Here is a 14,854-nt window from a genome sequence, read left to right as displayed (position 1 = left end):
GGATGTGAAGTAAGGGAAACAGTCACACATTGCTGGTTACAGTGCAAACTTGTATAGCTACTGTGGAGATCAGTGTGGTAATTCCTCAGGAAGCTGGCAGTCTTTCTACCTTAACAACCAGCTACACTACTCTTGGGCATGTACCCAAAAGATGCTTCATCCTACTACACAGACACTTGCTCGGCCATGTTCATTGCTACTCTAGCTATGGGAGCCAGAAACTAGAAAGAACCTAGATGTCCCCCAACAGATGAATGGATAAATTATAAAATAAATTTCAATCATAAATAAATAAATATATTAAAAATAAATGGACAATAGTGTCAAGGTTTGGTGCCCGCCCATGGGATGGATCCCAAGTTAGGCTGGTCACTGGATGGCCTTTCCTCAGTCTCTGCTCTATTTTTTGTCCCTGTGTTTCTTTTAGACAGGAACAATTCTGGATCAAAAATTTGGAAGGTGAGTTGGTGACCTCATCCCTGCACTGGGGGCCATGTCCATCTTCTGGAGGTGGTCTCCTCAGGTTCCATCTCCTGACTGGTGGGCACCAAACCCTGACACTATTACTGATGCCATGCTGTTTTTTCAGAGAGGAGCCCAACATGGCTGTCCTTTGAGGGGTTGGATGGAAACCTAATACAGTAGAAGCTTCCTAAAATTTATATATATATAAAGGTGATAGAAAAAAATTACCAGTTCGGCATCTGGCCACTAGATGAAACTTCCAGTACTGATGATGGATTTTATCTAATTGAGATGCTGTCCAAAGGGATCCTGTGGGAACCCCTAAACAGTCTGTGCTATTGGTTGTTGTCTACATACTGACAGCAAGTCTCACTGCCAAAGATAACACCTACACAATTCACTGAATGTGGAGAAGTCCAGCTAACATGTTTTGGTACACTACCAAGGGAGAAATGTAAATACCAGCCCAACTCCATGAACTGCAATAGTGTCCTGTCTGTAAGATACGCTGGTGCAATGGTGGCTCAAACCTGTTGGAGTAACCAAGCAATATCTGATTCACACTGCTTTGGTGACCAAGAACCTGAGAGACTAGATTGCCCAGGGACTTATAATAAAACCTAATACTACTGTTCTAAAACAAAGACAAACAAGTTAAAATGTAGCAATAAAATGATTCCTACTGATATTCTGCTATAGTCATCCATCAGGACTTTCTCAGCTATCGTCAGCGCAGCGTTCACCTGCAGCAGAGGGGACAACTAGAGACCCACAGCCAGAGCACATGCAGCGAGTGAGACTTTGGAACACTCAGCTCTAAATGGGATATCTCAATCAAATCCCTCCCCCCACCACCAAGGATCAGAAAACTCCTTAAACAGGAAGCAGAGGGATAGAGACAGAATGGATGGAGGACACCAAGAAAACAAATTCTAAATCACCAAGTTTGATATACAGATGAACTCAGAGACTCAGCGGCAGCATGCACAGGGTTGGCACCAGATGGGATCCTAGAGCTAAAGAAGTGAACATACACACTCTCATCCTTAGGCCAGAAGCTACCTCCAACTGAAAATTGTTTGCAAATGAAAATTTAGTTTCCTTCAAGGAAGTCTCTGGGGAAACATACTACTCTTTTAAAAAGAGTAGTCTGCATGGACAGGTGTAGATGGCTAACAGCAAAAACACTCAATGGGATCTTCGGATAGTCCTTGTTTTATACTGTGGCAGGGCTTTTCCTTCCTCTGTCTGTCTATCTTAGTCAGGGTTTCTATTCCTACACAAAACATCATGACCAAGAAGCAAGTTAAGGAGGAAGGGGTTCATTCAGTTTACACTTCCACACTGCTGTTCATCACCAAAGGAAGTCAGGACTGGAACTCAAGCAGGTCAGGAAGCAGGAGCTGATGCAGAGGCCATGGAGGGATGCTCCTCATTGGCCTGATTCCCCTGGCTTGCTCAGCTTGTTTTCTTATAGAACCCAAGACTAGAAGCTCAGGGATGGCACCACCCACAATGGGCCCTCCCCTCCCTGATCATTAATTGAGAAAATGTCTTGCAGCTGGATCTCATGGAGGCATTTCCTCACCTGAAGCTCCTTTCTCTGTGATAACTCCAGCTTGTATCAAGCTGACGCAAAACCAGCCAGTACTGTATGTATGTAGTATGTATGCATGCATGCATGTATGTAGTATGCATGTATGTATGTACGTAGATAGGTAGGTATGTATCTAATTGAGATGCTGTCCAAAGGGATCCTGTGGGAACCCCTAAACAGTCTGTGCTATTGGTTGTTGTCTACATACTGACAGCAAGTCTCACTGCCAAAGATAACACCTACACAATTCACTGAATGTGGAGAAGTCCAGCTAACATGTTTTGGTACACTACCAAGGGAGAAATGTACATACCTACCTACCTACCTACCTACCTACCTACATACCTACTGACCTACCTATCTAGACTAGGCTGGCCTTGAACTCAGAGATCTGCCTGCCACTGCCTCCCAAGTGCTGGGATTAAGGGTGTATGTCACCACCTCCTGACAGACTTTTCCTTTTTTTCAGAAATTTATCTTATTACTTATATTTTATTTATATATTTTGTGCTCTTTTTAATCTACAGGTCTTTTGCGTATATATTTTGGTTTCTAGTGGTTTTTTTTGTTTTTTTGTTTTTTTTTTGAGTCTTCAGTTCGCACAGGAGAGGGTCTGTTTCTTGTGTCTTTTCTTAGGCTTGTCCTTCTGTTTGTTTTGTCCTGTTCCAATGTGTTAGTTTTTTGTTTTATCTTATTATTTTGTATCTTGTTACATTTTATTTTATTATTATCCCTTTGAAGCCTGTTTGTTTCCTAATGTGACACAGAAAGGGGGAAGGTCCAGATGGGAAAGTGGAGAGGAACTGGGAGAAGTAGAGGGAGGGGACTGTAATCAGAAAATACTACATGAGATAAAAATCTATTTATAATAAAAGGGGAAAAACAGGACAATGCATACAGTAAAACATACCTTCTTCAGTCTTGACACCTCTTGTGGCTTGTATTGACTCACTTGTACTTGGTGGGACATTTTGTCCAAAATGCTATAATAAAAAATTAAAATTAAATAAAAATATAATATATAATATAATATATAATATATATATAATAAAAATTAAATAAAAATATAATTCCACATTTAAAATTCATTGCATGTTTATGGTCATTAAAGAACTTTTAATTATTGGTATTTTTAGTTATCAGTGTTGATATAAGTTGCCAGTCTCTTTTGTTTTGGAGTAGAAATCTAGACCTACTGAGTTATTAGAGCCTTTTCATGGTGAATAAATATTTTCAATGTCTTATGTCACTATAAGATCTCAGCTTGTAGTGCTCTCCTGGACAGCAAGAAGAGTAAAGAGCGCTGGGCAGCAATCAAGCATCTGGAATAATGGAGTGTGAAGAACCACACTGTACTGTAGAGTTGAGCCAGGGCTGTAAGTGTGTGTGGCTGATGCTGACGACAGGAGACTATATCCTGGAAGCAGAGATACACGCTGCAGAGAGTCTGAGTGCAGCATCAGAAGGTATGCTACTCCACACCTGAAAACCCCACCCGTCCCCTGCAAGCAATCTGCAGCAGTCTGCCTGTGACTTGTGACTTGCATTTAGCTCTGTCTGCCTGTCTGAAGACCGTGATACAGACGGCTGCAGCAGGCTCCCTGCTCCATGCTATGCTTGACACATAAAACCTGCAGTAAAATGGGAAGTGTGATGTTTCAACTTCTTCTTTCTTTCTTTCTTTCTTTCTTTCTTTCTTTCTTTCTTTCTTTCTTTCTTTCTTTCTTTCTTTCTTTCTTTCTTTCTTTCTTTCTTTCCCTTTCCCTCCTTCCTCTTTCCTTTCCCTCCCTCCTTCCTTCCCTTCCTTCCTTCCCTTCCTTCCTTCCTTCCTTCCTTCCTTCCTTCCTTCCTTCCTTCCTTCCTTCCTCCCTCCCTCCCTCCCTCCCTCCCTCCCTCCCTCCCTTCCTTCCTTCCTTCCTTCCTTCCTTCCTTCCTTCCTCATTCTTTGCACAGAGTTAGGGATGCTAAAACACATTTCCTAAGACATGGTGACAAAGACCACTGCTGTAGCAACTGAATATTTTATCAGCCTCTAGAATAAAGAACAAAACCAAACAAAATAATGATAACAATTTTCATTTTTCAACCAATTTCGACCCAGAACAGTCATGTAGTGGAAGGGTGGCTAGATCATGTGCGGTGTCTAAGGCGAGGAGGCGTGGTGACAGGCATGTGAAGGGGTGGGGGGGCGAACATAAACTTGCAGGACTGTAAGGTAGGATGTAAAGAGAAGAACTGTAACAGCACCCAGACAATAAAAACGATCCAGAGGGCACTCACTTTAGGCACTGAAAATTTGTTCATTGCTTTGTGATTTTAACAACTATACATTATTTTTAAATTTGAAATTTTTTTTCCTTTGAGACAGCATCTTACTGTGTAGCTCTAACTGGACTGGAACTCACAGAGATCCAGAGATCTACCTCCCTCTGCCTCCCATGTACTAAAATTATAGGCATGCGATACACTCAACAAATCTGATAAAGCTTAATAAAAATTTTAAAAAAGTATAATGTATTGCCTTTATATATTTTGATATAATTAGTGGACATAATATGGAAGTTCAAAGAGAAAAGATTTATTAGTTTTACTACATTTGTAATCTAGAAAGTACATTCATATTTATTACTAAGCTATAAGAATATATTGATAACAAGACCATAATTTACATAAACATAAACTAAATGGCTTGCTTTGCTGATAAGGTTAGATCATAGTTATTATCTATATTCATCATCTTATGCTTATGAAAAGGAATCCCTCTTAGGTTGTGGTTGTGGCTCCATGTTTGCCTTGCATGTAAGAGGCTCTGAGCACTGGGAAGAAGTGTTTAAAATGCTCCTTATATGAATGGCAAGACCAGCAACTTTTGCCTCAAAATGTCCATTTTTCACAGGGTAACTATTTCAGTTCTATAAAATAGTACAAGAAGCCTGGCAGTAGTACACACCTTTTTAAATCTGGCCCTAAGGAGGCAGAGGGAATCTCTGAGTTTAAGGATAGCTTGGTCTACAGAGTGAGTTCCTGGACAGCCAAGGCCACACAGAGCAATCCCATCTCAAGAAAAACAAAACAAAACAAACCCCCCCCCCAAAAGAAGTAATACAGTAGAAGCTCCAAGCAAAATTTTTACTTTTTTACTTACTTGTCTCACATTTCTCTGTTTTTGTTTTTGTTTTTTGTTTTTGTTTTTTTTTTTTTTTTGGATTTGGCTTTTTTCAAGACAGGGTTTCTCTGTGTAGCCCTGGCTGTCCTGGAGCTCACTCTGTAGACCAGGCTGGCCTCGAACTCAGAAATCCGCCTGCCTCTGCCTCCCAGGGTGCTGGGATTACAGGCATGCGCCACCACCGCCTGGCTCACATTTCTCAATATTCTAAAATCAATCCCTAATAAACCCCGAAAATGTCATATCATACTATACTTATTCAGCCCTTTAATTTCCACATCATTTTCAGCTTTTTATTATGCTTTTGGCTTTTACTCAAGACCTTTGTCTCAAAAGCCATATTTGGTTTTGCTGAACTGTTCTTTGAGACAAAACCATATGTGATTCAAAGTCTCTTATAAAAGATACCTAGTGGATTGGGGAGATGGCTTGGTGGTTAAGAGCACTGACTGCTCTTCCAGAGGTCCTGAGTTCAGTTCCCAGCAACCACATAGTTCACAACCATTGGTAAAGAGATCTGATGCCCTCTTCTGCTGTGTCTGAAGATAGCAACAGCGTACTCATATATATTAAATAAATAAAACCCAAAATAAAAGGTACCTAGATGAAAAATGTCTTTTTGAAAAATATTATACTACACATAATATTATCTTCCTGCCCATTTAATGCATATTTAAATAACTTTAAGGAATTTTGTCTCAAATGGCCTTTCTATAGAATTAGCTATACATAAGTTAAACAATGCTTTTTCTTATTTAGGAAAAATACCTGTAATATTTATGTGTGTGTGTGTGTATTATATATATGTATGTGTATATATATTATATATATTGTGTTATATGTGTGTGTTATGTGTGTGTGTGTGTATTTTGCCCATGTGTACATCTGTACCACTGTGCCTGGTGTGCCTGGTGGAAGAGGGCTTTGGATCTTCTGAGACTGGAGTTAAGAGATGGTTGTAAGACACTGTGTGGGTGCTGGGAATTGAATCTGGGTCCTCCGGAAGAACAGTCAGTGCGTTTAATAGCTCTCTATCTTGAGCAATAAATAACTACTTAAAGTTGGTTAAAAGCCTTTACTGGTAATTGATCATACGAACTCATTCAAGTATAGCAAGTGAGTACAACAGCTTCCAAGACTGTATCATGAATGGCTTTGGCTATATTCACATTTATGTTGAATTACAGTTTACACTGAGAACATCTGTCTTTTAAGTAGTTTTCCAATACTAAAAGAGAATTGTGCTAAGACCATACTTACCGTTATTTGCTCGGTGTACTTCTTCCCTACAGATCCAGAAGTTTTCCTTTTCTGCTCTAACAGTTTTTTCCATTTATTTTCAACAATTTGCTTTCTTCTTGTAACAGTAGAATCTTAAAACAAATGTTAAGATAAGAAATTATGAAAATTGAGTAGGTAATAATGTATCCACTCAAAATTTCAAGTCACTGTCAAACAATGCAGAAAGTTTTGTGTATGTGTGTGTGTGTATGTATGTATGTATATATACATATATATCCTCTATGTGGCCAGCAGAGTTTATTAAGCTTCTCTAAGTTCTATAATGAGACATTTGCAAGGATGCATTCAACACAGTTCCTGCTAAGGAGCAGAATATGAGGAATTCCATGAAGATATACAAGACATGTTAGTGGTATGTAGGAAGAACATTGTAGGATTCCAATACACATTTTCAAAAAATCAGAAATGAAACTTTTTCATGGCACCATTATTTGTCAGCAGAGCAGAGGTATACTGTATAGTAAGTTCAGTTACCCTGGAAGAAGTCCCCAGCGCAAGAGGTGGTCAATGGCACTGACCTTCACCTGTTCTCCTCGCACTTTAGCAGTGCTCTAGTGTGCTCAGGAAGTGGACTTGTGCTTCTCAAGTAGTACCTCAACAGGTTCTCATTGTGATGCCTTGGCACTTGGTGAGGTGTGGGGACTTGGGTGCTCCTCACATTGTATTTAGGGTGAGGTGTGGGGATATGGGACATCATTTTCCTGGGCTTTTGGTATGACTATTTAACCAAGACCTCATTCTTACAATGCCAATCCCCAAAGATGATACAAATAATTTAAGGGCAGGAGAGTTAAGAGTCATGCAAAATTGACATACTCCTCATTCTTGTACAGTTTCCTTATCAGTCTTGACAGTGTAATGTCATTGTGTCTACTTTAGATTTCGTGTCATAAACTTAGAAATTATAAAAAAAGTAGAAGAGTGAATCTACCTTAAGTATACTTTGTTATGAGATATAAGGTGATGATATTATACTAATGTCCTCATAATTGGTAAGACAGTTGAAAACTGTGCATTGAAACAACACGGGGAAAAAAAAGAAACATTAACACAAGGGCAAAAGCATATTATAGTTCAAAATAAAATATTTACAATTATTTAAAATATATTGTGATGTAACATATATACACATAACATGCATACAATTTGTTAGTCTAGAATTGTTGGGTCATAGGATCTACATATGCCAATTTTTGTAGATATGAGAATTTTTAGTTCATATAAAACTTTACCAGCCCTTGGTAATGTGCCTAATTTTAGCTACTCAGATATATGCAGCTGTATCTGAAAGTACAAGTGCGCATTTGCATGGCTATTGTCCATTTGATGGCTTTTATTTATGAAAAGCTTATTCTAGTGTTGTGTTTTGTGGTTTTGTGTGTATGCTTGTGTAGATCAGAGGACTTAAGGATTAAAAGCATATGACACCATACTTGTTGCATTAAACTTTAAAATTAGGTTTATTCATTTTATTTTCTGGTGTTTTGCCTACATGTAAGTACCACCTGCGTACTTGGTGTCTGTGGAGGTCAGAGAAGGACACTGGGTCCTCAGGAACTTGAGTTCCAGGTGTTTGTGAACCACTATGTGGGTGCTGGGAATTGAATTCAGTGCTCTTAACCACTGAGTCATCTCTCCAGCCCATACAACCAGTGCTTTTAACTGACAAACTATCTCTCCAACCTTAATTTTTTTGTTAATATGGGTTCTAGGAAATGAACTCAGGTCCTCAGGTTTGCAAGTCAAGTTCCTTACTGGATGTGTTATCTTCCTAGTCCAGTGATGATTTTTGATGAGCTATCTGTAGTCTGCCATTGTTCAATTAAAGACCACTATCAATATATACATACATATATATGTGTGTGTGTGTATATATATATATATATATATTTTTTTTTTTTTTTTGGTGTTTTTTGAGATAGGGGTTGCTCTGTATAGCCCTGACTGTCCTGGAACTCATTCTGTTCCAGGCTGGCCTCGAACTCAGAAATCCACCTGCCCCTGCCTCCCAAGTGCTGGGACCACTATCAATATTGCTGTGACAGTATTTCATACATGCAGTTTCTTTGAGGAAGACAACCTAGATAATTAGGATGGGTTTTGATTCAACCACTGTGGATATTGGTGCTAGCTGTTCTGCAGTCATTTAGTTTGTTCTTAAGATGTGTCCTACAAATGTTAGACTTGCCTAGCTGAGCTCCTTATTAACTTACATCAATGCTCTGCAACAGCCCTCTTTATGCCTCTTTCCTTGGAACAGCTTCTCTGACTTAGATCTGAATGATAGTTTATATTTATTGTAGTCTTTTATAATTTTGCCTATGTGTCTTGATTAGTTCAATGCATTACGAATATCTTTTCCTATTTGGTGTTGTGCCATTTTAACCTGATTGTCCTGTATGAAAAACAAAATCTCCAATTTTATTGTACAAGTATCATTCTTAATAGTCTTAAAATTTCTAGGTTTGACCCTTTATAGTTTTACCGCGAGTGAAAGAAATCTCATATTATTTTAAAATATCATGTCTAGAGCTTTTTTGTTTTTCAAATTTAAATCTACAAGTCACATGGAATTTATTTTTTTATATGAATGAATGAAGGGTCACTTTTACTGACTGTGTATAGTAACCCAACTGAATGATAAAATGAACCCCTTTTCCTTGGTATGCATTGCCAACTTTGTTAAAAATCAAGCAATTAATTATGTGAACCTGTATCTATTGATATAAATATCATTCTGCAGATGCCACACTGTGCTAACTATTGTAGCTTTAGATACAATATCTAGTAATTAAAGTTTTAAACTTTGTTCTTGAGATTGTCTCAGCTATTCTTGGTTTGTGCATTTAATAATGTAAATATTAGAGTCTGGCCATTTTCACAGAGCCTGTTGGAACTATTCGGCCTCAATATGCATGCAGTTTCTTCTCCACTCAGATCTTCTTTCATTTCTGTTTAAGGTATTTTAAAACTTCTCTATAGGAGTCATTAAAATCTGTACAGTCAATTATTCTCATAGGCTTATATTTTAAATGTTATTTAAGAGATACCATTATTAAAATTTCTAGGTCTGACCCTTTGAAATCCTAAAACATTTTGATTATTCTTCTAGTTTTGTTTAAATTGCCATTTTCCCCCAGCTTTGTATTCAGTATGGGACCCCATGCTGTCTTGGAGTAAAGCATGTCTTATTTATCAGTGTTCTCTGACACTGTCTCTTCCCATTAAGTTTTTTTTGGTTGACATCCTTTGCCCCTGAGGTTTAATTTTACCTTTATCTGAGCCCCTTCTAAGTAGGCTTAGTCATTATAAATTTTTGTTCCTGTTTAGATGAAGAGAGGAATTAGTCTATGCTTTGGAATATGACCCCACTGAATGTGTCATTCCATTTCAGTGCATATTGCTCTTCTTGGCTTTATAATTTCCACAACCATTTTACTAATCTTTATCAGTATTTTTTGTTTCTTAGTCTCTCTTCATTATTCACAACCTTCAGTCTTGCTTCCATACGCACTCTTAACAATTGACAAAACAGAAGCCATTGCAGCCCTCCCAATTCTTTCCTAATCCACTTCCAAATCTGTTTCCCTCTCCTCCTTTCCTTTCCTCTCCTCTCTTCTTCTTTCCCCTCCCTTCATCTCTGTCTCTCTGTCTCTGTCTCTTTCCTCTTCACTTTTATTTCAAAAGAAAGAAGTATGCTGTTCACACTATCCACTGAGGCCCATGTGCTGAGGATAGAAGAGATCTCAGCAGAATAGAAGCAAATGAATAAATTCTCATAGAACAAAGGTAACACCCTTTAATGTATAAGCCATTTGAACACCTCTTATTTTTCTCGATTACTGTAAAGTATGATTTATCATATTTTCTTAACAACTGTTTATCATAGGGTTTTAGTTAAAAAAAGAAATACAGGATTTAGAGCCATTGAGAACTGAATTAAAATATCAATGACGGTTAGAGAGAATGTGAAAAGGAAATCCATCATTATTTGTTTTATATTATCTAATTTGATACATTCAGTTTTTAGAGATATTGTAAAATTAATGTTAAGCCATGAGAAACTTTCAGTGAAAGAAATTTAAAATAGATTTTTATAGAGAAGTACTGAAGAGATTTAGGTTACATTCATTGTATTTGATTTTCTATCTACTAATATAGTTTGCATCCATCTAACTGATGAAAAGTCTTGAGGCTGGAGGGATGGCTCATTAATTTTAGAGCCCTTATCTTTATGACAGAGGATTGGAGTTTGCTGGCACTTATGGTAGGTGACTAACAAGAATCTGTAACTCAAGTTGCATGGGGATCTGACACCCTCTTCTGTTCCAGGACAGCCAGGGCTATACAGAGAAACCCTGTCTTCAAACTGCCTCTCCCTGCCAAAAAGGAAAAAAAAAAGTAAAATTTACATTTTATACTTACCAGTGGTCCTCTCATTTTGGCGTCCATTGATTCTTTTTCTCCATGGGAGAACTGATTCTTCTTCAGTATTCCTATGAGTCAAAGACTGGTAGCTTTCTTCACAAACAAGATTTCTATGGGAACAATATACTGCTCCATCTTTCTGGAAAGCTGTGCCATTTGAATTGACTTTTGCTGAGGTTTGGCACTCAGAAGAGTAAGGAATTGGTAGAGCGGGGCTCACAGCAGGGAGGTTAGAACAAGTGTCCGAGAATGGGAGTCTACTTTCTTGAGTTCCCTGGTTCAAATGATACTCTGTTGGAAGCACAGATGCTGAACTTAAACAGCTCTGTGTCATGACATTTTGAGAATGTTCAGGTATGGCTGATTGACATGGAGACACTTGCATATTTTTACCACTTTTAATGTTTGTTGGTGGTTTAGGTGGAGGATGAGGTATAATTAGTTTACCCTGAGTTTGGGCCAGTGTGTTGGCTTTGCTTGAAGACTGTGGCTGGCTGACAGTGGGTTTTCTGTTCTGTACAAGGCCTTTCTGGACCTTTGGAGACCCTGTTCTTCTAGTGAATTTTGCTCCTCTTTGAGGCTTAGTCTTCTGAGTCTTAGAGTCACTAGGATGTACAGGAGCCTTGCTCTCTTCCCTTCTGCAGGCCGGCCAGGCTTGTTTAGCAAAGCCGGAGTCTAAAGATTCAGACAAGTTCAAAGGCATACTGTCTATTTCATATCCCCCTAAATCATTAACTTTTTCTGAGACAGAATCAGCCTTGGTTTTCTTTCCAGCAGCAGAATGTACAGGACATTCAGGAAAACTTGTCAGGCTGCAGGTGCCACTGTTGGTGTGACAGTGCTGTGACCACTGTGGAGCCATTCCTGCTCTGTTCCTCACCATGTGGCTGTCATCTACACCATTTTCTACGTTAGCACTTTCATCAAACCACCTCAGTTTTTTACTAGTCTTTGATATTTCTGCACCTTTCCCTTTCTGTTTTGTTAATTCAATACTATCTCTAATAGTTTCTGCCTTTTGGTGTCTAAACTTAAAACCTTGATTCATAACTAATGCTCTTAAATAATTATGTTCATATCTGGATTCTTTCTTTAATATACTCTTGAGCAGCCGCACCCCATTTTGTTCGTGGACGCTGTGCTTCATGCTGTGCTGGTCTGTCACGTCACAGTCAGGAGGCTCGTTACACAGGGGTACTGATGGGCCACTCTCTCTTTGTTTTCTATCATTTGAATTAGAATTTGCACAGGTGGTCTGAAAATTGTCTGAAAATAAAGACTTTTCTTTACTACAGTTAACATGGTTTACCTTTTCATGTTCTGTATTTGTCAATTCATCTAACTTACCAGAACACTGCACAGGGTGACTTTGTTTTATTTGTGCGTTGTTCTCTGCTAAAGGCCCACCTGACTGTGAATTAGGTGAGAGAACTGGCACAGAAGAAGCAGGAATTGAAGCAGTCCTGCTTTCCCAAGTTAACTCAGAAGGTCTCTCTTGGACAGAAAATGAAGCTGTCTCTTGGGTTAGAGATTCTGGAGTAGTCCAGGCTCGACTGACTTTAAATGTTGGGTTCTCAGTTTGTGGCGGCCTCTCCCTTTGGGGCGCTCCATCAGTGGGATCACTTGTCCTCACAGCATTCCTTTCAGCAGTGTTTTCTCCTTTTTTATCTAGTGCGACTACGGACGGACTGCACACCACGACCACCGAGTCACTAGTCGTTCTCGCGGCTCTTCCCACAGCTCTGCTCACAGCAGGCGGATTTTCTTCCTTCTTATTCAAACATTCCCATGAGGGCAGAACGTTAGATTTAATTAAAGTATCTGAAAAAGGTGCAACAGGCTGGGTATTTTGAGCATCTAAGTTTGTAAGCCAATTGTTTATATGCTGAGTTTTAGAGAGTGACAGTTTATCTTCATCAAAGCAGTTTAAATGAGCTGATTGTAGATTTGATGACTTGAGGGGAGCAGAGTTCTGCTGGGTAGACGTGGAAGGGTCCATACTAAGTGTGATGTATATTTCTTCACGCTCTCCAGCCTCAAGACTGTCTATACTTGAGAGAGTTTCAGAATTGGTTATCTGATAAACTTCATCACAAAATTTCTGAGGGGGGGAAAAAAGAACACTGTTTTGTGCTGTAGACTCCCACTATTATTACTAAGTTTAATCCTCCTTGACACAGAAAATAATGTCACTGTATATAGTATAGGTACAATATAAGCTACACCTCTGCAGCACATCTCATGGCAAAAAGTAAGAAAGTAACAAATCATAATACTTCCTTTCATTTCAATTCCTAAACTGCTCAATTGTTCTGGCCACCAAAATAGCTTAGGAATAACTGCTATTCCATTTAGGGTATGAAATTTCTTAATACTAAATTAATTCTGAAAAATACTTGTTTATAAATTATAGATTCTTCCTGAAACCTTCATTAGACTTAGAGACTCTTCAAAGTTTTTTAACACAGCAGCCATCAATTACCAGCTCTTTAGCTAAAATGTGTCTTCATAAATCCTCCCCCCTTCCATGCTGTATTGTGGTGATCCTGGAGAGGCTACCCATAGTCCAATTGGTCATTTTACACAGATGCCTACATAGGTTGCTCTGAGTGCAGTCAGTGGGTTTAAACAAGAAAGCATGCTACGTTGGGAGAGAAAAGTTGTAGCTGTTAGGAATAGGGGAGGAATTAGAAGGTCAGGAGTATGAGCACTTATTAAAGTCTCATGCAATAAAGAAGAATTTAAAAAAGAAAAGAAAATGAACTTCTGGGCTGGAGAGATGGCTCAGAGGTTAAGAGCACTGACTGCTGCTCTTCCAGAGGTTCTGAGTTCAATTCCCAAAAATCACATGGTGGCTCACAACCTGAGATCTGATGCCTTCTTCTCTTGTGTCTGAAAACAACAACTGCGTACTCAAATAAAATAAAAAAAATAATAAAAAGAAAATTAATAATAATAATAATGATAATAATAAAAAAGAAAATGAACTTCTGTGACCCTAATATGAACTTTCTGTTGGTAGGAAATGTATTCTTTTTATAAAGGTCTGGGGTAAGGTTTTCAACTTTGGTTTTATGTAATAGACAAAGATCTTTATAAAAATAAATATGCAGAAGTTCAAGAGTAGTAGTGGTTAAAATACCAACAAAATCTATGCCAGGGTCTTTCTGGTTCAATTCCCAAATGAAATCCAAGGAGTGGTCTTAAACTTATTTTACATTTTTTTATGAACATATGTGGATTTATGTTCAAAAACTTTGGTTTTAGGAGCTGGAGAGATGGCTCAGTAGTAAAAATATATCTATATGTGTTTTAATTTTTAGATCATTTTTTATAATATAGTCTCAAATAATAATACTTCTATTATACTATACCTTCAAACACCTCTTATGTTTGTCAGAAAATAACATTCACAAAGCATATATATATTTTAAATAGATGGAAAAAGAAGCCAAAAAATCCCAAGTTTTCTTTTAGCATCTGTGATGAAGTTGTGCTGATTCATCTGCAGTATTTTTTTTTTTTTATTGGCCTCCTTTTGGTGAACACTGAGAAGTAGGGCAGAATTATTACTACAGATTAAAATAGTTATAGTTCATACTTGCAAATCATCTAAATGTTGATTCTCCAGGAGTTTCTGTGTCTCCTCCAGTTTAAGCTGGAACACATTTTTGTTAGTAGCTAGGTTTGCTATGTTGTTTTCCTTCATTTCTTTATTATGGTTAATTCTGCGTATGAGATGTTTTTGATGCTTGTGATCATTTTTTGACAACGTTGAAGACAAGGCAGAATCTATAGCTCTGTGAACAAGATATGAAAAGATTTAGTACATTTAATTGAAATTAACTTATTTCTTTAAGTATATAAATGACACAATTGTGTGCTATGTGCATGTG

General features: G+C 38.1%; 1 protein-coding gene across 2 annotated transcripts in view; it reads right to left on the bottom strand.

Annotated features, from left to right (window-relative positions):
- The window catches only part of Cep126 (centrosomal protein 126), a 58,304-nt gene that overhangs the window by 11,643 nt on the left and 31,807 nt on the right, over positions 1-14,854 (bottom strand). For both annotated transcript variants that reach the window (XM_052189143.1, XM_052189144.1), the window contains exons 5-8: positions 14,560-14,758; positions 10,956-13,059; positions 6,489-6,601; positions 2,973-3,045 (exon numbers count right to left, since the gene is read on the bottom strand). In XM_052189143.1, the coding sequence (XP_052045103.1) occupies positions 2,973-3,045; positions 6,489-6,601; positions 10,956-13,059; positions 14,560-14,758 (2,489 nt within the window). The remainder of the gene's footprint in view (positions 1-2,972; positions 3,046-6,488; positions 6,602-10,955; positions 13,060-14,559; positions 14,759-14,854) is intronic.

This window comes from Apodemus sylvaticus, chromosome 7 (assembly GCF_947179515.1).
Source record: "Apodemus sylvaticus chromosome 7, mApoSyl1.1, whole genome shotgun sequence".
NCBI classification, from domain to species: domain Eukaryota; kingdom Metazoa; phylum Chordata; class Mammalia; order Rodentia; family Muridae; genus Apodemus; species Apodemus sylvaticus.
Note: the sequence above shows the minus strand (reverse complement) of the source record. Positions and strands in the feature narration are given on the sequence as shown.